This window comes from Lotus japonicus, chromosome 1 (genome assembly GCF_012489685.1).
Source record: "Lotus japonicus ecotype B-129 chromosome 1, LjGifu_v1.2".
NCBI classification, from domain to species: domain Eukaryota; kingdom Viridiplantae; phylum Streptophyta; class Magnoliopsida; order Fabales; family Fabaceae; genus Lotus; species Lotus japonicus.
In genome coordinates, this window is record NC_080041.1 from 120,808,671 (window position 1) to 120,829,799 (window position 21,129).

The following is a 21,129-nucleotide window of genomic DNA, read 5'->3' on the forward strand; positions in this document are numbered from 1 at the left end:
CCAGCACTAAAACCTACATACTAGCATGATCGTCGCCCGAATCTGAATCCAGAACGACCTAGTCTATGTACACCATCCGTCCTCCTCTCGCTACCGCGATACGCTCCAGTTCCCGCATCTCAACCCTAGTTCCTCCCGAAGGATGAACCATCATGAATCAGACCGCCAAAGACATCTGACAAAGGGCGTTTGTTCGCCAAAGCACACACAGAAGACGCGAGGGTCAACTCCAAAGAATTATGTAAATAATAGCACCAATAAATATAAATAAGATAATAGCCACTTAGGCTTATAACTGGGGATAACATCCTAGGGTTGCATATTTCCACAAAGAATATAACGACTGTAAATCACAGTTAACATGCATCAAGTAGAACTAACAAGTATCAAACACACTCATCAACTATGTCAGTATGCATGTTGCATGAAATGATATGCAGGTTAACCCAGTCAACCAATATGCAATCCGGAACGGATGGACATCATCGGATCAGCCCTTCACCAGCCACGGTGGTGCCATTTCGGCCCGTGATGCCTCTTACTCCAACATCATCATGTAGTCAGATCAGCATAAAACCCGAAGGCCTGCCATTTCGGTCTGCTACTAAGAGTCGCCTAATAGCGCTCTTACGCGGAAATCCGGGTCTTATGACCATTTTGGAATCCACCGAGGTCCGGTATCACGCCGTGTATTAACCTCCAATCCACTGAGGTCCGGTATCACGCCGTGTATTAACCTCCAATCCACTGAGGTCCGGTATCACGCCGTGTATTAACCTCCTATGTATGCATGAGTGCAATGTGATTAGCCAAACAACGTCTCCGACCTCACTCGACACGTCGCCACGTGATCTAGATAAATTAATGTCTCTAAAAGCTTACCCTAAGGTAAAAGTCGATTCTGCGACAAAATACAATAATCATAAAATGAGTGCAACCACTCACGATAACTCTTCGAGTCATCAATGCTCTCACGAAGTCTCACGCTTCAGTGGAGTCTCACACATTCACAAAGTCTCACGCTTCAGTGAAGTTTTATGCTTTCACAAGGTCTCACGCCTCAGTGAATTTACACACTTGCACGAAGTCTCACGCTTCAGTGAAGTTTCATGCTCTCACAAGGTCTCACGCCTCAGTGGAGTTCCATGCTTTCCACAAGGTCTCACGCCTCAGTGGAGTATCCCGCATTCACAAGGTCTCACGCCTCAGTGAAGCTTCATGTTGTTCACGAGGTCTCACGCCTCAGTGAAGATCCATGCTTTCCACAAGGTCTCACGCCTCAGTGGAGTATCACGCATTCACAAGGTCTCACGCCTCAGTGAAGCTTCTCGGCTCATCCCTTGGATGGCTAACAAAATGCTCAACGAGCGAAGGAGTACCAACATACTCAGAACTTACCAAACTCCTCAACACTTGGATCCGACGACACTCCTCGTTTTTCCAAAACTATGATTTGACTTCCAATGCCTTCCTTCGAGGTTGTTATCATTACTTAAAGATTTTGAGGTTATTTAAGGTCTTATGAATTTTCTTTATAAAATAGATTTCATTTTGTCTTATCGCAAGTCTTATACATTTGCAGGATCTCCCAATCCCAAGTCGCTTCCAGAGGATGTCTCGATCCACTAAACAGAACTAAGGCCCGAACCTCGTTCGTCCTATCAAACTTTCTCAAAACTCTCAAAATAAAATCGGCATGACCTGCCCGCTATTCTCACCATTCAGAATCTCAGATTTCCAATGTAAAGCATATTTAAATCATCACAATCAACAACATGTCATATATCAATAAATCGCATCATAAACACTTAGCACTTAGCATATAAAGCATGCACCACACATCCTAGATTACCCACATAGCACATAGCATGTAAGTCAATCTTCAAAAACATTCAGTAGATGAATCATCTACATTGTCAGCCGAAGCCTCAGAAAACATTTTCAATCACACACAATCCCAGTGCATAAACAGTAAACAATGTCGAAACATCGACCCTAAGCATTAACTAGAGATTCAGTGAGAAGCCCTCACCTGAAAGTTCTTCAGAATGATCAACTAGTGCTTCCTCGCACTCAAAGTGTTGGTCCTCCGAGAAATCCTCAAAAGCACCTTTACAACAAAATCACAGAATACTATAAGAATCTATCGAAAACTAAGCTATCGATACTTACTAAGGTTACTCGAAGTAATCTATACTCTAAGGTACGATAATCTAGCGCGAAAGGACAAGTTTTCGGAAAAGGAAATTTCCTCCTCCCCCTCTAATAGGCTCGGCCACTTTTCACAATTAAGGGGCTCAATTTTTCTTCGATCAAACTTGGTTCCTATGCTTTCATAAGCCGTAACTAAGGGTATTCTGAACTCGGAAAAATTTTCGGATCAAAAACTGTCGCAGGGGTATTTTGGTCATGATTTTTAACTTAGGATTTTCAAAACTGAAATCCCAAAAACCAAATTTTGCAGGGACGTTACTAACGACGTTTATGACAACTAATCCTACTAACACTAAGCTAAGGCGATAGTTTTTAGCCTAAAGGTTGAAGCTTTACCTCAAAAACTCCAAAAATGGGTATTTAAGGCTAAAATTGATTCCGGCGGAATTCCGGCGACATAACGGAAAATCTAATCCGGCAGAAGTGATCTTGGGCACATATAGAAGAGGTTTAGAATCAGAAATGAAAGATTCAGGATAGTTTTGCAAAAACCCATAAACTATCCACTCAGAAAACTCTACAGAAAAGCTATGGAAAAAGCGATCAGAGGTAAGGATTAGCGACTATACCTCGAAACCTTGAAGCAGCAACTGATTAATCAACGATCAAGCAAGGATTGAACAAAATCTCTTCTCCTCCTCTCCTTAGCAAACTCGCGGCCTTTGGGTGGGTTTTGGGTAGTTTGTTTTGATTTTTTTCTCATTTCTTGGCTATATATAGAAAATGGTAATTCGCGGGAAAATGAAAGTTTCGCGAATCTGATTTTTCCGGCATCATTCTCCATGAATTCTAAGATAGGTTTTGGCAAAGGAATTCCTAAGCTAAGAAGATGTCTCCTTGTATTTTTGGCAACTAATGCAAAGTCGGTGCAAAGTCGGTGTAAAACTATTTTACCCGATAAGTTGCTTTTTGCATCGAATGTCGGAATGGAAAACTTCCTTCTGAAGAAAGATTGAAATCATCAAGAGAAATGGGTGTACGCGTGTAGAATATTCATTTGAATCTCTGAATAGATAAAGTCTTCATTGTCGAGAAATTCTAGGGTTTTGAAATACCAGGGATTCGGTTTCGGCAAACTTCCGATGATTGGAATCGGACGTTCGTAGATCCTAGAGTTTCGCCTCGAAACGATTGTGATAAATGGAAAAAGAGAAGTTCTAACATTTCTCTGAAGATTTTTGGAATTAACTTCCGTCGTGCCTAAAAGTAAAAATTAGCTATATACTAGGGTTTCTGACCTAGGTTTAAGCGTGTAACGATCGTGCTATAACTTATCGATCATAATGCAATCCTTGAACTTTTCCTGAACTTTCTCCTTCATAAATATATTTCATTTAATAAACTTTCGTTCAGGTTTCCCTTCACATTACATCAACCCTAATCGTGATTAAGAAGTTTATTCACTTAGCATGAACTTAAAAACTCGGGCCTTACAGAGGGTGAGGGTTAGGGGGCAGAGTTGAAGGGACGGGCCTTAGGAGAAGGCGTGAAGGCAGCATCACCTCAGGGAGGAGGAAGAGGTTGGGTGAGGGTAAGGTTGGCGGAGGAAGAGGGAGGGGTCGAGTGTGAGGGTGAGAGCGACGTCACCAGAGAGTTGAGAAAAGGTCGAGGGGGAAGGAGAAGGTAGCAGAGAAGGAAGGAGGGGCTAAGGGTGAGGGTGGCAGAGGAGGAGAAAGAGGTGACTGTGAGAGTGGTGTTGGATGGAGGAGGAAAAGGCCTGGGGGAGGAGGAAGAGAGTGATTGTAAGAGTTTAAGGCCAACAGTCCTACACTATAACATTAGCATCAGTAACATTCGATGCTAAATTGACCAGTGAATTCAGTCATACACCTCCGCTAATTGTCAGCAGCTGGATGCTCCATTAGTCGATGGTTTTAGCGTTCGTTGACGCTAAATATCAATATGTCAATGTTAATTGGCCTTGACCATGCTAAAACTAAAATAAGTAATTATATCTATGTATCTAACTTGCTTTCAACAACTGAATTTTTTTGTAAATATAATGCCTTGATTTTTTATTTATTTATTTTAAAAAGATTTGTTTAACTCAATGATATATAGTCTACCAAAAAAAATAACTCAATGATATATCAAAAAGTTATAGTAACTATTTAATTTTAATACCAAAATAATTAAGAATTTTTTCTATTATTTTTATAATTAACAAAAAGATAATTTACTGTTGGGAGAGTTAACCCCACCATGATGTAAATGTTCCCGATTTTGTTCGAATCGTCTCCGAAGAAGGACATTTGTCTGACACAAAAGATATTTCTAAAAAGAAAAGATAGGTGGCACGAGAAAATTGCTTCCACGAACGCACACCTTGTGTGAATGTGCATGTTTTCAATTTATTTTTCAAACTTTATTGGCATGTTTTTTGTTTTAGATTGAATTTAAACCATTGAATCAATTTGTCGTGGGTTTCGTGTGCTATCTTGTCGTACCAAATAGCTTAGCTCATTTCTAAAACATAAAATAACTCTATAACGATTAAAATCAACTTTCTTCTTTGTTTCAAAATAAAATCTTTCTTTTCAAGTTTCATTGAACAAAATGAGATAAATCAAAATCAAAATCAAAATAGTATAAGTAACCCGCCGGCTCAGACAAACAGATTCATCCCCAATACCAAATATGTGATGAAGGAATAATATATTCTAACAGCAAGAATATGCAAGTCCCATACCAAGTTTTGTAACATTCTCTCATGTCTTAATTCTTAATCTATACAAATTATCTAATATACATGTGTCTCTCAATCTCTTCCTGGTGTCTTTGGGTCATGGCTGTTGTTTGCTCCTGTCCCTGGATAGTCATTGCTTTCCAAATCACTTCTTCCCTCTACCATGAACTCTTCTGCCACATCTAATTTTTCCTCTTCATTTCTGAATTCCAGAGGACCCTGCAGCCAAATATGGACATAAAATTGTACCGAGTTACACACCACTTTGATGCAAGCAGAGAGAACATGAATCAGATTCAAAACATGGAGCTTCTTGTAGATAGAGGAAGAGTTTTAATTTTAATTTTAGAATGAATAACTGAAAAATATCCTTAGATCAGCTATCTTTTCTCAAAATCATTGCTGAAACTCAGAAACAAGTCACATAAGCTTCTCGACCGAATTAATTTTAATTTTAGAATGTATAATTGAAAAAAAAAATCCAAACATGCACTAAGATTAATTTTGTCAAGGGTCCAAGCTAACCTGACTATCTAGTCTAGCATGGGTTGTGGATTCTCCCCTGTATGGCAAAAAACTTCCTACAAAGAATGAAACCTTAATATAATATCAAAAGTAATGAGGAAAAACAAATGAAAGGAAAAGTAAAGAGATAGAAAAATTCATGTTGACCAAAGGAGAAGTTTCATCCTTACTAGTAGTTGGGACAGCTTCTGATGAGAGAACAAATAAGAAAACCAGAAGGATTAGGAGCCAGTGCAGGGGAGCTAATTTGGACATGATGTTGGAGAAATAGAAAAGAGATCTAAAATCTAGGAAAGGTGGGGTATAAGCAAGATGATTTTTGAAAACACTTGTGTGGAGTTGCTGCTTATATATCTTATATAGAGATAGAAATCTGAGGCCAGAGAATTGATTTTAATAATATAGGTCAGCCAAGCATAATTGCTCCAACCAAGGTCAACATCAACTTTATATAACTTATCATTTCTTATGGCACAACATTGATGAAAGAAAAATTGTGGGCGGATTTCCACTTGCATGACCTTATCTCTGGTTTTTTCTTTTAATAAGGGTCGTGATTTTTCTTTGATTTTATATTTTTCATGTTATATTCTTGTACATTAATGTGTTTCTACTTTTAATTTCTCTGTGATTTTCCAATAAAATGAATGAAATAAGTTCTCTCTTTATTAATAATTTTTTCAATGAGATGACTTAGAATTATCTTTGAAAGAAGAAAACAAATTCTTCCTGAACACTTTGTTTGGTTGTGGTGAGATAGAGAAGAGATTGAGAGAAGAGATAGAGATAGAGAAGAGATTGTTGAAGCACCCTTGTTTGGTTGCAAAATAGGGAGAGAAGAGATGCTGAATTTATGTGGGCCCTACCCCATTTTTTTTCCCCAATTTGGAGAGAAAGGGAACAGTAAAAGAGGCTGGGTTTTTTTACTTTTTTTTCTTTTGCTTCTTGGTTTTTAGTGGCGGTTTTAAACCCTCACTTTCTTAGACCATATACAATGGTTAAACAAAAAATGTTTTGTTTAACCCTTTTCTACCCCACTTTTTCTCTTCTCAACACTCCACATCATCTTCTCTCTTTAATTCAACAAACTTTCAACAATTACACACTCCAATGGTTTTACTTAACTCTCAACACCCTACCCCACCACTCACCACTCACCCTACCCCACCACTTTTTTATTTCACATTTTTATTTAATTTTATATTTTTGTTTTTATAATTACATAAAATTACAATTATCGATTTAAATTAAATTAAAACAATAAACACTTAACAAATTTTTTTTTTAAATATAGACTATAATTTTTTTTTCTTAACTTAAAATGCAAGACAACAAACTAAGCATACAAGAATTTATTTTATTTTCTTAAAATAAAATGCAAGACAACAAACTAAGCACACAATATCTTAAAATGGGTTGTTTGAAGAATTCTGGGTGTTGAAATGGTGATTGTTGGGATTCATTTCAATACAAATGCTAATAGATAGATAAATAAGATGGTGAGAGAGATAATAAGAGAGTGAAAAAACTTGGTTTTTTTTCTGTGTCCAAATCAAACGAACCAAGTCTCTATTTATAGAGAAAAAAAAAATCATGAATTTTGGTATAATTTTTTTTTTCAGAAAATATTTTTTTTGATGAAATAATTGAGTTCAAAAGATAAGGAAAAACGAAATCTGGAGCAACCAACTAGAGGAAGCCACGTGACAACGGCTGAAATTTTTTTTTTATCTCTCCTGCAGACAACTGCGCGTGTAGCACACGCGCCTGCGGTGGCCACTGGCCTCGCGCCACGTGGCACACCGCAGGCTCTTTAATTATGTTGAAAATCTTCAACAATTTTCTTCTCTCTCCCCCCTTTCAACCAACTTCAACAACCATTAAACCCCTTCAACAAAATTCAACAAACTTAAACAATGGTTTCAACCATCCATTGTGGATGGTCTTACGTTTTTTTCAAACGGCGTTTTTTACTTTTTTTTTTCTACTTTTGGGCTTTTAGTGGCGGTTTTAAACCGCCACTTTCTTACAATTTTTCAAAAAATATTATTTTAATTAAAAGTTAATTTTTTTCTCTCTTTCACCTCATTATTTCTCATCTCTCTCTCCTTTATCTCTATCATACCAAATAACCTTTAAATATTTCTCTCTACTTAACTTCTTTCTTCTCTAATTTCTCTTCTCTATCTCTCTTTACCACCAAACATAGTGGAAGTGATTAGTGGAGAATGGATAAGTTAGGCTCTAAACACTATGGATACTGATCATGAATCCAACGCAATCTATTAGTCAGATTCTGAAATCTGTCCGGATTGGATTTTATTCGTGCATGATCCTGGCTGGTCAATAAACATAATCATCACAAATTTATTATTTCTTATACGATTGGAATAGCACCAAAACTATGTAGCTCATCTTCAACTTTTGTTTTCTTCTTCTAATTAAGTCATCTTCGTTCTTATCATATAAACTTGGTCTCAAACGAGAACCGCACAGTTTAATGGAGGGCGAATTCCTTTACAATTCACAAGGATGCATTTGGGTTAATTAAATATGTTCATTATTATAGGTTTTGCATGCCTTAAAAATGAATGGATACGATACGAACAATGAATGAAATCACATGAATCTTTGATTGATGTTGGACCAAACAAGCAATGAGTCAGGTTGGTGGCAGGAGTGGCACAAAAAGTCAACCTTGGGCGGTGGAGCTATATGAAGACATGACATCCTCCTTTGTCACATACTAGTTCATGTGTGTGCTTGTGAGCATGACAAGCATTCATGTTATGTCCCAATATCCTTTTGTGTTGATTTCCACTTCTACTCATGTGAGTTATTGTTGATTCAATGAAGTTTATAAATATTTTAGTGGAAAAGTTAGGAGGCATGCATCGAAATAATCGGAGTTTGATGTCCCTATCTTCTAAATTTCACCACCATCTCACTCCATTTTCAAAGCAAATGTTTTTTTCACTCCACTTATGGAAAAGGTATAGAGGAAGAAAAGAGAAAGTATAATATGTAATATATGTGGGGACGGATCCTCTCAATTTTTTGCGGTTGACATTTGAATTGTAATGAACCGCCACAAATGTTGCCAATATTTTACAACTACATTTGTGGCGGTCTGGTAATATTTTGTGGTGGCTTAAAATCGTCACAAATGTACATTGTAGAAAATTTAGAGAAAATAAAATTGAGAGGAATAAAAAGAATGGAAAGAGAAATAAAAATAAAATTAGGTGAAAATAAACTGGAAAAAAACGTAAGATTGTGAATGAATTAAAGTTGAATTTCAATCTATTCTAAAAAAAATTGAGTCTATTCAATTTTAGGTCAATTTTAATACATTTACATTCATCTTGCTCTTCCATCTCAATTTCATTTTTTTCTTCTTATCTTTCTCTTCGGGATTGCTTATATCATGTGACACTTTGACCCCACACAAGAGTAGGGGCAGAGAAAGAAATTTCACAAGAGTTACCAAGATTTAAAGGAATATGATTTATAAAAAAAAAATCAATTTTTCTAACATAAACTCATAAAGAATGTGAAAAAAATGCATATACAACTAATAAGTTTTTATAAGCATAAAAAATGTATACTTAATTTGAGTGAAGGGATACCAATTGGTTAATAAGTAATAAGCATTCTAGCGAGTACAAAAAATAATAATTAAAATATCAATATTAATTACTTTTGGGTTAATTTTTACAAATTTTGAAGGAGGTGACCAGACAAGTTGCTTTATAATTGATTATGATGATTGTCCAAATTCAACAATACTTTTAACATTAGCAAAGGCTTAATTGTCAATGGATGAAATTCTTGAGGACAACCCTTCAAGAAGGTAAAGAAAAGCCCTAGTAATATTAGAAGTGAGAACCCACAAAAACAGTGATAGCCCAGGAAAATTATTAACAACTCACTTCTCATACTACAACACTACCACCAATAAATTTTGAAGAAAAAAGCTAGATGAACCTTCTATTCACCCAGTACAAACTGCCCATTAAGAGCAACCATTAGACCACCACACAATACTACTATAGCGATACCATGCCATCTGATCCAAGCTATGAAACGATATAATAGAAAGTTTTAATTTTTGGACTTGACACAGAAACAAAAAACCTCTCGCAGCCTTCCCACCTACTTCTCCAAAGCCACAAGTTCAGGGGCCATAGAGGCCTCCCTATTTAAGTATTATAACTGTAAGAAATTTGAAGACGAGGGGATGACCTTGGCCCCTGAATGTCCCCAATGGAATCCGGGAAAGAATCAGAAAGGTAATCTCACTATATTTCTGACTAGGAACAGGGCTTACCCCAAGAATATTTTTTCATGGGACTGTAGCTTTGAAAAGACAGATTGCCCATCTTTTCTTTAATCTCGGGCAAAATACGATCGACATGGACCAATTCAAAACCAGGGCTTAGCCCAAGACTATTTTTTCATGGGACAGTAGATTTGAAAAGACATATTGCCCATTTTTTCTTTAATCTCGGGCGAAATGTGATCGACAAGGACCAATTCAAACCCTTATGGTAAAATAAGAACAACCCCTACATTTAAAGCGCCCCTTGCATATCATAAGAAATTTGAACAACTTCTTCAAATACAGTGTCGGGAAGCACCGTTTGTGGGACCTCAATATCCACAGGCTTATTGGCTAAATCGCAATTAGCACATACAATACGCTCTTATCTATTCCTTCTTCGAGTGCTAAGCAACTCAGATTAATCAACAAGGATGGAGATGCTCTAACAAAGTCCAACCACCAATAAAAAATACTAAATGAGAAGTAAAAGTGGAGGCCTCTACAACCTTTTAACTTGCTAAGGTAATTATTTTATTTTTTATTTTTTTCTTTCAATAAACCTAAATTAACTTAATTTACTAACTTAATTAAATCAAAACAAAATTAAACCCAACATTATCTTCTTCCTCCTCCTTCTTCCTCTTTCCATCTTCTTCTCCCAACCCATCAGGCCACCACCAAACCCCCCTCTCTCATCCAATACCACCACCACCACCGAAACCCCTCAAATCCATAATCAAAGCAAAATCATCACCACCAGAAGCCTATTGCTGCAGATCCTTAGGGTCCTTCCCATCAACCATACAACCACCAGACACACAAGTCCCAAGAATCTCCTTGATGGTGCCACTGAGATCTTTTTCAATGGATCTCGGCTTCATCACCCTCACGATCTCGACGACGACGTCGTCGAGCGAGATGTTTCCATTGTGCTTGATGTTCTTCGTCTTCCTCCTGTCCCTCTCTAGTGTTTCCTCTGGTTGTAGGGAGTCGAGGAAGAGACTTCTATGGGTTTCTCAATTTGATTGGATAAGGTTGGGGCTTTGGTTGGAAAGCTTGGGTTCGGTGGTTTCGGTGTTGGATAGGACTGTAATGGAGGAGGAAGGGATATGTTATGGAGGAAAGTGGGGTTTCAGATCTGGTGGTTGTGGCGAAGGGTGGGGTGGTGGTGGTGGTGGTTCTAGTTTTTTTGCTCTTCATTCAGTTCGGTTATGGCCTCTGGGTAAGCACGAAGGAAGAAGGGTGGTCTCCTTCATGATGTCTTCTTGGATCTTCTTCAAGGACAGACCAAGGGGATCGAACTACAACGCGAGGGAACTCGCCGCACCAACCTCACCGCTGGTAACCTGGACGTAGATGTCCACCATCTGGGATGTATTGAACTTCGACAGCATCTTCTTCTGCGTAGAGATGGGAGTGTTGTTCCTAGAAGAAGATGAAGGTTGAGGGAGGTCGATGTTGTGATTATTTTTCTTTAGCTTATGGATTTGGGGGGTTTCAGTGGTGGTGTTGGGTGAGAGAGGGGAGGTTTGGTGGTGGTGGGAGTCTGATGGGTTGGGAGAAGATGATGTTGGTTTGTTTTTTTGGGTTACAGGATAATGTTGGATTTAATTTTGTTTTAAGGTTTATTGAAAGAAAATAAAAAATAGAAATGAAAATAATTACCTGTGCTAACAGGTCAAAAGGTTGTGGTGTAATTTTTTTGCACAATAAAAAACTTGTGCTTGGTAGAGGCCTCCAGTAAAAGTAGATTAGTTTCTTCCTGCTGTTTCATAGACGATATGCAGTTACCTTGACTTATAAGGTCTTGGATTCTATATAGTGCACCATATATTTGCCTTCTAAAATAATCATACATGGAGAACTTCCTCATCAACATTAGTCAAAGTTTAACTGGGGTGTAAACAATCTTCCAGTCAAGCATGCTTAACAAAATAAAACTCAAATTATAAGGTGGCAAGGGACATCAGCATAGTAGCAGAAGCTTTGGATTCAGAGTCGGTTTAATGTGCTCAAGTCTTTTAGACTCAAATTAATCATAAGTTAGGATACAAATCCTTATGACACATCAAATTTCTTATCTAAATGGAATCTTGTAAGGAAAAATTCATGATAACTAAATGGAATCTTGTAAGGGGAGTGAAGGAGTCCCAAAATAAGAGCAGCAGACGAATGCTAATATGAGCTAAAAGCAGATTAAGAGAGGTTTATACAGAACAGGTCAGGAGAATTTTTTTTGGCTCCCTACTTATTGTATTCTTGGAGGACACCAGAGCATACCTACTTATGATCAAAATTCCCTGCAAGAGGAACTAAGTCCCCTCAGATGCAAGGCTTTGTAATCAAAAGATGAAGAAATGAAATAAACTATATAAACTATTACAATGGAAATCTCAAATTAAAAGGACATCAAGTGAATTTCAGACCATAGACAATCAGCGAAACTCATTGGGATTTTCCTTGTTTTGTATGAGAGGAACACCATCTTTCCTCAACACTACGCGATCTTCACATAATGCCTCTACTGCCTCCACATATAATTGATGCTCCTAATTTTGGCAATGAAAACAAACAATAATCAATTGGAATCCATCCTGGCAGTATGCTAAACTGCTAGCATGTTGGTTGCATAAATGTCAAGGCTCATGAATGCATCTTAGGACAAGTATATTTATTGAATTTTATTCAGGATTATAGTTGTTCAATGAATTAAATTGCCACCATTTTAGGGAGCTGATTGATGATATGAACTGCATTACCTCCCTGAGAACCCTTGCAGCCAACTCCTCAGCAGTATCATTAGCAAGCACAGGGACCACACGCTGAGCCAGGATACGACCTGTGTCATAGTGCTCATCCACAAAATGAATTGTAGCACCTGAAAATCTAACACAAAAAAAAACGATGCACAGATAAGTAGTCAAGAACCAATTACAGCAGTGTTTCACAGAAACAAATTTACTTATGATAGATACTCTGACAGAAGTATACCTAGCTCCAGAAGCAATTACCGCTTTATGCACATTCATACCATAGAAGCCCTTGCCTCCAAAAGCTGGAAGAAGAGATGGGTGAATGTTTATTATAGATCTTTCATAAGCTCGGATCAATTCCACTGGTATAAGTTTGAGGTATCCAGCTAAAAGAACAAAATCAACCTCGAATCTCCTGATGGAAAAATGTATATGTTAATGATATAACCACATCTCCATGTAGCATATCAACATTCTTTTTGCCTACTTTTGCAGATTTTGTTTTAGTTAAATTGATTTTTTTTATTTGAGTTTCAATTTTAAAGTGAAGCACCCACAGATCAGAATTACTCAAATACATCTCCATGTAGTATCAACTACTTTTTGTCGATTATTGCAGATTTTTTTTTAATATCTGCATTTTAACTTTGAAGTAAATCAACCCACACATTTGATTCATTAAAATACTAAACTCTAAAATTAAATGCATTTGGAAGAAATAAAATAAAGAAGCATTTGACCTTAGTGCATCAACAAGGTCACTTGGTGATAATCCGTCGGATTCATCCTTTGCTTTAGGGAACAATATAACAGGGATACCATTATTTCTTGCATACTCTGCACCTCCACATCCTGGTATTAAAATAAAAATAAAAAAACAATGAGAATTTTTTTGCAGACTACGACTCAAAGTAAACGTAAATCAAAACATAGTTCCAATATCGTGGTGTCACATGTGACTAGCAGCTTAAGTACTCCTAGAAGTTTTCTTCTTCTAGCCACATGTATAATAAATATATTTTTCAAGGCATGCCATCTTAATCAAGTGACTATTATCAATTAAAATTGAAGAAAATGTGCTTCTAGGAAAAGTACCACAACTATAGGGCATGCAAGAATGTAGCTAAGAATAATGATAATACAGAGCTGTAAAAAATTACAATATGATACAGAAGGTAAGAAATGAAAGTAAAAGGGGGGTTAGTTAGACCATTACCGCTTTTATTGGTAACCAATACAACAACATCTCCATGAAGTGATCCTTCTTTAGATGCCGCATGAATTGATCTGAAATTGGATCCACCACCAGACACAAACACAGCCAGCTTTTTCCTTCTCACTGTAACCTGAGATCTCACCTCATGCCCCTCGTTTGGTTCTGCAATGCTATTAAGACTACTGCTACACCATATGTTCCTTTGATAACTAGAACGTACTTTGTTGTGAGGTATGCTTATAGGGTGGAAAGCTCCACCTGGAACCGTAACATTCTGGGATTGAATAAAAGGGTATGAAGAAGAAGAAGAAGATAAAGGGGGGAATTTTAAAGAGGAAAGTTGTTTTGCGATTGGATTTGATGGAAGTGATGGTGCTATTGGACAAAACTCGAACAAAATTTGTTTGACTTCCATGAATTTTAATTTAAATAAAATTTCACAAATCTTTGTTCAATTCAATATTCTGTGTTGTTGGTGATGATAGAAATAGTGGTTATAGGAATGATTTGGACGGTGCAAGGGATGGTGGCAGCAATTTTGCCACTAAAGGTAAAGTGGGGAGGTTCAAGGGATCAAAAGGAACAGCACAACTACACTCTTCAAGAGAGCAATACGAGGTGTGTTTGTGTCAAGAAGTTTGCCTAAACTTCCAAAGGATGCATCACAAAGGAGCTCACGTCACGTCATTTTGTAACTGTAAAGAAAAATAAGACCATCAATGCAACATGCAAAAAAAATTATAAGTAAAAACCTATCAAATCTTAATAACATCGAAATTTAAAATCATCTGCAGGATTTGTAATCATTAGATATCCAAACCCATCTTAAAATATGTGTGCATATGCGCACACATAAAGAACTCACGGCACACAGATAGCAAGCAAAAGAACACAGCCACAAAATTTCACCGGAAATACGTATAAATTATTTTTAAAAAGAAGTTAAACAATTTAAGAAAAGCAAGGATCATGAAAAAAAAAAATCAAGTGAAACAGATTTGTTTAGAAGAGAATGGATAGTGAATGAGACAAGAAAGCAGTGAGATATGTTTCTATGAAAAATGAACCATATACTTGAAGCTTCCAAAAAGTAAAGGAGTAAGCTCATTAATGTAAAAAATTGTTTGCTACCAAAGAATAATAGAAAAATAACAAATTATAGTTCTATGTCACTTTTAATGCAACTCCCAAGAGATAATAAAAAATGCTTTAAAAACTAGCAAAGACAAGTAAATGGCCTGTAAACAAACAGCTTGAAGGCACCCTTATCAGACCCAATATTATTCTCAATCAATATCGTGTTTTAGCAATTCGGAGTCCAACCACAGTGAAAGACTAAACAAAAGTTATGCTTATGTTGTTATATTTGCTATCGAGAACCTTAAACCACAATTCATGTTCCGAATGATCTTTAGTAGCTTACAAATGCCGGTGTATATTTGAACAAACTCATTGCAGTTCTATTAATTAAAAACAAGAAGCAAAGAGTGGTCATAACAAATGATACATTAACAATGGTACCAATGTTGTTATATCAATATGTCAAAAAGCAATTCTACTACAGAACAAGAATGTTCACACACAATTATATGTCAGTTCACATCCACAGACATGTCCAACAATTAAAGACCACCGTCACGGTCACGCCAAACAAAAATCCATAAGAAACAACAAAGCTAAGCATACAAAGTATCAAAACCCAGGAAAGTCATTAAGCAAAGTCAGAAGCTTTATTCTAATTTCTACCCAATTCTACACTTACTGTCAAAAAGAATTCTACAGTGCTTCTTGTATGCTAATGCTTCAAGTTTTTGGTCCTTCTGAGGAACTAGGTTATTGAAAACCGACAAGAATTATTGAAATGAACTAAGTTATAGAGAAAGAAAGTGAAATGCTTCATCTGTGATAGTCAAAATACAGAGCTTCAAAAAAGTAGCATTGCGTTTAGCCAGTGGCGGATCCAGGACCCCGGGTCAGGGGATTCAAATTTTTCAAAAGAGCACATCGATAAAAATATAATTAAAAACAATTGTAATATGTTTATACATCAGGAAAAAACATACCATTGCTCACTTGATGGTTGCATTTCATTATAGAAAGCATATGAAACAAGTAACAATTGTAAGAAAATGACTAAAGATTATTCATATTCATCAAGATTGAAGCAGCTCAGTTTATAGAAAGATATAGAATAACCCATAAAATTAAACACTTTCCAAGGGTACATTGAATTAAGGCTACATGATTGTTCCTCAAAGTACCATAATCAAAAGAAAAACTGGAGTTTCATAAATAACCAATTGGAAATTTATATGTAAGAGTACCAAATGTACAATTATAAAAGAAGATCACTATCATCTGAACAGATTGTACAGAAACAATATTCAATGTAGAAGCAAACTAGCTTTACACAGCCATCGACCAAAGTATGAACAATTGGACAGCAAGGTAACTCAGAATCTAACAGGTAAGCAGCAATTAAGATAAACACTGAGCCAAGTTCAAATGCAGATTTTAGGTGCAAGCTTTTAACAAACAAATGATCAAAGAGAAGACACTAGATTCTTCTCCTGTCACCGAAAACCATACCCAACATAAAGGGAAAACCCACATATCCAGCAAACATCTAAGACTCTAAGAAGCTCAAGCAAGAGTAGCTAAGATATTAGCAATTTTCAAGACCTCACTCTCATATCAAACAATTGAGCTAAACAAGATAAAGAAGCTTCGAAATTAACCAAAATCCTTGTTCAACTAGTTGTGAAGTCAATTATTCATTGCTAACCTCAATGGAAACTACAATGGAAACATGAATAAAAGTCTCTCAGTTATTTCTTCAAACTTGTAAGCATTAAATCATTCAGAGCAATATGGCTGGGAGATTCATTTACTCAATTCATTCATGACAAACTTGAGCAATCTGAAATCATTTCCCTTCACATTCCTAATTTCCAATCTCAAACCAAGACAACAAGCTTATTTCTCAGTCTAATTTCACTTCAATTTCATATACACAAACTAAATTCAGCAAAAGGAAAAGCAAGACAACAAGCTTATAACTCAATTCCTACATCAGGACAACAAGCTTATGCTAAATAAACTAAACTCAATTCCCTTCATATATGATATACACAATTCCTAACTAACTAAACTCAAACTCAATTCCTAACTTTCAAGCTTCAACAGCAGCAGAGAGAGAGAGTTGGGGTTTCAATTTCCCTTCACTTCACATTTCAATTTGGGGGTTTAGGTTTTCAATTTGGGGTTTTTTAATTTGGGGTTTTCAATTTCTAACTAACCTTCAAGCTTCAAGTCTTCAACAGCAGCATCTTGAGAGAGAGTGGTGGTGCGTTGGCGGCCGCCAGTGGGCGGTGGTGGTGGACTGGTGGCGTTGGTGGCTGCCGCCTGGTGGGTTGCAGCGTTGATGAATGATGAGTGCGTGAGAGAGAGAGAACACTGAATCGGATCGGTGGTGGTGGCTGGGGCCTGGTGTGGTGGTACCGTGGTGGCCGGCGGTGGATCAGTGGTGGTCTGGATCGTGATTCGTGAGTGAATGAGGTGAGAGTTGAGACCGTGAGAGAGTGAGTGCGTGAGGAAGAGAGAGAGAGAGGAGTGAGGAATGAGTGACCGAGGGTTGGGGAGTGGGACCTGGGACCTGGGTGCAATTTTCAAATTTCAGGGGGTTCAAAAAAAAATCACTCTAGGGGGGTAAGTAGGAATTTTTTTTTTCAGGGGGTTCAGTTGAACCCCCTCAGTTCAACGTGGGTCCGCCCCTGCGTTTAGCATTCATTCTACGATGACTGAAAGTTGAAACAGATGGATGCAGAAATTACGAAACCTGAGGGTGTTTAGGGTTTAGGGTTGAGGGTTGAGACAGATTGCCAGAGTATTATGGGCGCTGAAGAAGAAGTGGAAGTACAACAGGTTGGAAATTGTCAGTTGATGGCGAGTGGGGGTGGATGTGTGTCTGCTTCGTCACATGAGGATTCTTCTTGTTCCCCAACTGAGTGTAATTCGGAAGGGCTCGCCGTGGTGATTCGCAGTGATCCCACAAGAGGTAGACCAAGAATTGTTTCAATTCATTCAGGTCAGTCCCCATCCTCTTCTAATTTGCGAGTCAATTCCTTGGGTTCGGAATCTAGGGACCTAGGCCGTCAGGTGGAATCAGCGTGCAATTCTGTGGAAGGTTCAGATGTGGCAAATTGTAATGGCGTGTTTTGGCTGAGGCATAGAGCGAGAGAGGCAAGGATGTTGTGGGAGATGAGTCAGGAGATAGGTGTGCGCTTTGAAGGAAACCATGAAGTTATCATTAACAAACTTGAAGCTATGGAGGAAAGGGATGTTTTAGGGAACAGAAGTAATGGGGACGTGAACTCTAGGAGGGCTTTGAACCAAGTTAATCAATGATTTTTCTGACCTATAACACCAGGGGGATCGGGGGCACAGTAAAAACTAGAGCAATTAGGAAGTTAATTCAAAGTGAGAAGGTTGATTTTGCTTGCTTCCAGGAAACAAAAGCTGATGTGGTAAATGAAAGTGTCTGTCAGAACATGTGGGGGAATGAAGAGATAGAGTGGATCCATTCACCTGCGATTAATCATGGGGGTGGTATTCTGTGTATTTGGCGTAAGGGCTGTTTTGCTGTCACCTCTGTTACTTGCAATTCGAGATGGATAGGGCTGAAGGGAAAATTGATGGGAAGAGATGATGACTGTGTATTGATAAATGTGTATGCACCATGTAACTTTGAAGGAAAGCGTCATCTGTGGGAAGAGATCAGAGATTGGAAAACAAGAAATGATGCTGATTTGTGTTGCATAATGGGTGATTTCAACTCTGTACGCAATGAAGATGAAAGGCGGGGGATTGGGCCATTCTCAAGTCAGAATAGAAGAGATTCAGATTTGTTCAACGAATTCCTTGAGGCTATTGAAGTAGTTGACATCCCTTTGACGAGAAAGAAATTTACTTGGGTTAGGCCCAACGGATCTTCTATGAGCAGGCTGGACCGTTGCCTGGTATCATTAGGATGGCTGGAGGCGTGGCCTAAAAGTATTCAGCAGGTCCAGGATCGCGATGTTTCAGACCACTGCCCCATTCTCTTAAAGCAATTGGACTTGGATTGGGGCCCAAAACCATTCCGAGTCCTCAATTGTTGGCAGCAGGATTCGAGATTTGCAAAGTATGTAGAGGAACATTGGTCCAAATTGGATGTGCAAGGAAGAGGTCTGTTTGTTTTGAAAGAGAAATTGAAGTGTCTCAAGGGTGATTTAAAAAGATGGAATGCCGAAATTTTTTGAGATCTTAGTGCTAAAAAGAGGGAAACAGTTGAGAGAATAAATGCATTAGAATTAAAAGCTGAAATCTCACCACTTTTGGTGGGTGAGCTAGAGGAAAGAAAACTGTTATCTATGGAGTTTTGGAAAATATCAAATCTTCAGGAGTCTTTGATGTCTCAGAAGTCTAGAATCCGTTGGTTAAAGGAAGGAGATGAAAATAGCTGTTTTTTCCACGGAATGGTCAAATGGAGACAGAGAGTGAATTCCATAAATGGGCTGTTGATGAATGGTGAGTGGATTGAAGAACCGGTAGCAGTTAAAGAGGGAGTAAAGTTATTCTTTGAAGAAAAATTTAAAGAAGCAGAAGGTGATGATCCGAACTTGGATGGCATTCTATTTAAACAGTTGTCAGAGGAGGATAACACGTGGCTGGTTGAGGATTTTGACATGGCAGAGATTAAAGCTGCTGTTTGGGAGTGCGAAGGCGACAAAAGCCCAGGCCCTGATGGGTATAACTTCAGCTTTTTAAAGAAATTCTGGGACTTAGTGAGCTCTGATGTTAAGAAAATGATGGAGGACTTTTTTGCTCATGAGAGATGGCCACGTGGTACTAACAGTTCTTTTATCACACTTATTCCTAAGTGTGCTTCCCCTCAAGGCCTGAACGACTATAGACCTATATCTTTGGTGGGATGTATGTATAAAATAATAGCGAAAATTCTTGCTGCAAGAATGAAGTGGGTGCTCCCTAAGGTCATTGATGATTCTCAGTTTGCTTTTCTTGAAGGGAGAGGCATGTTAGACAGCGCGGTGATAGCTAATGAGGTTATTCATGAGGCTAAATGCATGGGGAAACCGTCTATGGTCTTTAAAGTCGACTTCGAAAAGGCCTACGATTCAGTGCGTTGGAAGTTTCTTTTCTATATGTTGAGGAGATTGAACTTTGGGGAAAAATGGATCCGTTGGATAAAAGGTTGTTTGGTGTCTAGCTATGTATCGATACTCGTCAATGGGAGTCCGACTAGTGAGTTTAAAATGGAGAAGGGGGTTAGGCAAGGCGACCCCCTTGCTCCTTTCTTGTTTCTAGTTGTTGCCGAGGGTCTAAATGGGCTCTTCCGGAATGCTGTATTGACTGAAAACTTTAAGCCGTGCAAGGTTGGTAGGGGATTAGGAGTTGAGGTGGGTCTTCTTCAATTTGCAGACGATGCCTTATTCCTTGGGGAGGCATCCTTATCAAACATGGTAGCTCTCAAGTGCATCCTGAGGTGTTTTGAACTAACTTCAGGTATGAAAATTAACTTCCATAAAAGCAAAATTGTTGGTATTTCTGTATCAAATTTTGTTACAAATCAGTACGCTGCCCTATTGAACTGCAAAGCGATGTCCATTCCATTTATCTATTTGGGGTTACCCGTGGGGGCAAATCCAAGACGCTTGGCAACTTGGGATCCACTGTTGAATAAACTGAGAAGCAGACTTTCGTCTTGGAAGGCTAAAAAATTATCCTTTGGAGGGAGAGTATGTTTGATCAAGAGTGTCCTGACTGCCCTTCCATTATATTATATCTCGTTCTTCAGGATGCCGAAAGGAATAGTTAGGAAATGCCAGCAGTTAATGGTGAGATTTTTGTGGGGAGGTTCCGATGACGTAAGGAAAATAGCTTGGATTGGATGGGAACAATGTTGCAAACCGAAATCAGAAGGTGGTTTAGGGATGAAAGACTTGGAAAGCTTCAATCTTGTGTTACTTGGAAAATGGAGATGGCGTATTTTACATGAAAAAGAGAGCCTTTGGTGTAAAGTTCTGCTTGCCAAATACGGTGATGGACTTTCTACTAAATTTTCTGTTTGGTGGAAAGATTTACTCCTCTCTTGTGTTGGTCCTGAGTCTGGTAGCTGGTTCGAAAATGGACTTTGTTGGCGCATTGGTGACGGGGCTGCAACTTGGTTCTGGGAAGACAACTGGAGTGGGAAAGGCATCCTTAAAGATTCTTTTGAAGGGCTGTATGACATCTCTCAGCAGCAGGATATGAGACTTTCTGAAATGGGAAAATGGACTGAGGGCTCTTGGGAATGGAACCTGCAATGTCTGCAAGTGTGGAAGGGGAAAATGTTCTGAAATTGGGAGTGTTA

At 38.1% G+C, this 21,129-nt stretch overlaps 2 protein-coding genes across 2 annotated transcripts; both read right to left on the bottom strand.

Annotated features, from left to right (window-relative positions):
• Positions 1-4,776: 4,776 nt before the first annotated feature.
• LOC130732560 (uncharacterized) lies at positions 4,777-5,842 on the bottom strand. Its single transcript, XM_057584583.1, has 3 exons — positions 5,596-5,842; positions 5,426-5,481; positions 4,777-5,119 (listed from the first exon to the last, which is right to left on the bottom strand). The coding sequence occupies exons 1-3, from the start codon at positions 5,678-5,680 to the stop codon at positions 4,973-4,975; spliced, it is 288 nt and encodes a 95-aa protein (XP_057440566.1). The 5' UTR covers positions 5,681-5,842; the 3' UTR covers positions 4,777-4,972.
• A 6,063-nt stretch (positions 5,843-11,905) lies between these two features.
• Positions 11,906-17,324, bottom strand: LOC130729944 (phosphoribosylglycinamide formyltransferase, chloroplastic). Its single transcript, XM_057581798.1, has 6 exons — positions 17,018-17,324; positions 13,719-14,413; positions 13,243-13,354; positions 12,741-12,917; positions 12,509-12,635; positions 11,906-12,298 (listed from the first exon to the last, which is right to left on the bottom strand). The coding sequence occupies exons 2-6, from the start codon at positions 14,131-14,133 to the stop codon at positions 12,185-12,187; spliced, it is 945 nt and encodes a 314-aa protein (XP_057437781.1). The 5' UTR covers positions 14,134-14,413; positions 17,018-17,324; the 3' UTR covers positions 11,906-12,184.
• Between the last annotated feature and the right edge of the window lie 3,805 nt (positions 17,325-21,129).

Excerpts from the sequence above, each read along its gene's own strand:
- LOC130732560 (XM_057584583.1), bottom strand. The coding sequence starts at position 5,680 with ATGTCCAAATTAGCTCCCCTGCACTGGCTCCTAATCCTTCTGGTTTTC. Across the intron at positions 5,482-5,595 it reads AGAAGCTGTCCCAACTACTA|GAAGTTTTTTGCCATACAGG; the intron begins GTAAGGATGAAA and ends CATTCTTTGTAG. Across the intron at positions 5,120-5,425 it reads ATGCTAGACTAGATAGTCAG|GGTCCTCTGGAATTCAGAAA; the intron begins GTTAGCTTGGAC and ends ATTTGGCTGCAG.
- LOC130729944 (XM_057581798.1), bottom strand. The coding sequence starts at position 14,133 with ATGGAAGTCAAACAAATTTTGTTCGAGTTTTGTCCAATAGCACCATCA. Across the intron at positions 12,918-13,242 it reads GACCTTGTTGATGCACTAAG|GAGATTCGAGGTTGATTTTG; the intron begins GTCAAATGCTTC and ends TTTTTCCATCAG. Across the intron at positions 12,636-12,740 it reads GTAATTGCTTCTGGAGCTAG|ATTTTCAGGTGCTACAATTC; the intron begins GTATACTTCTGT and ends TTTTTGTGTTAG.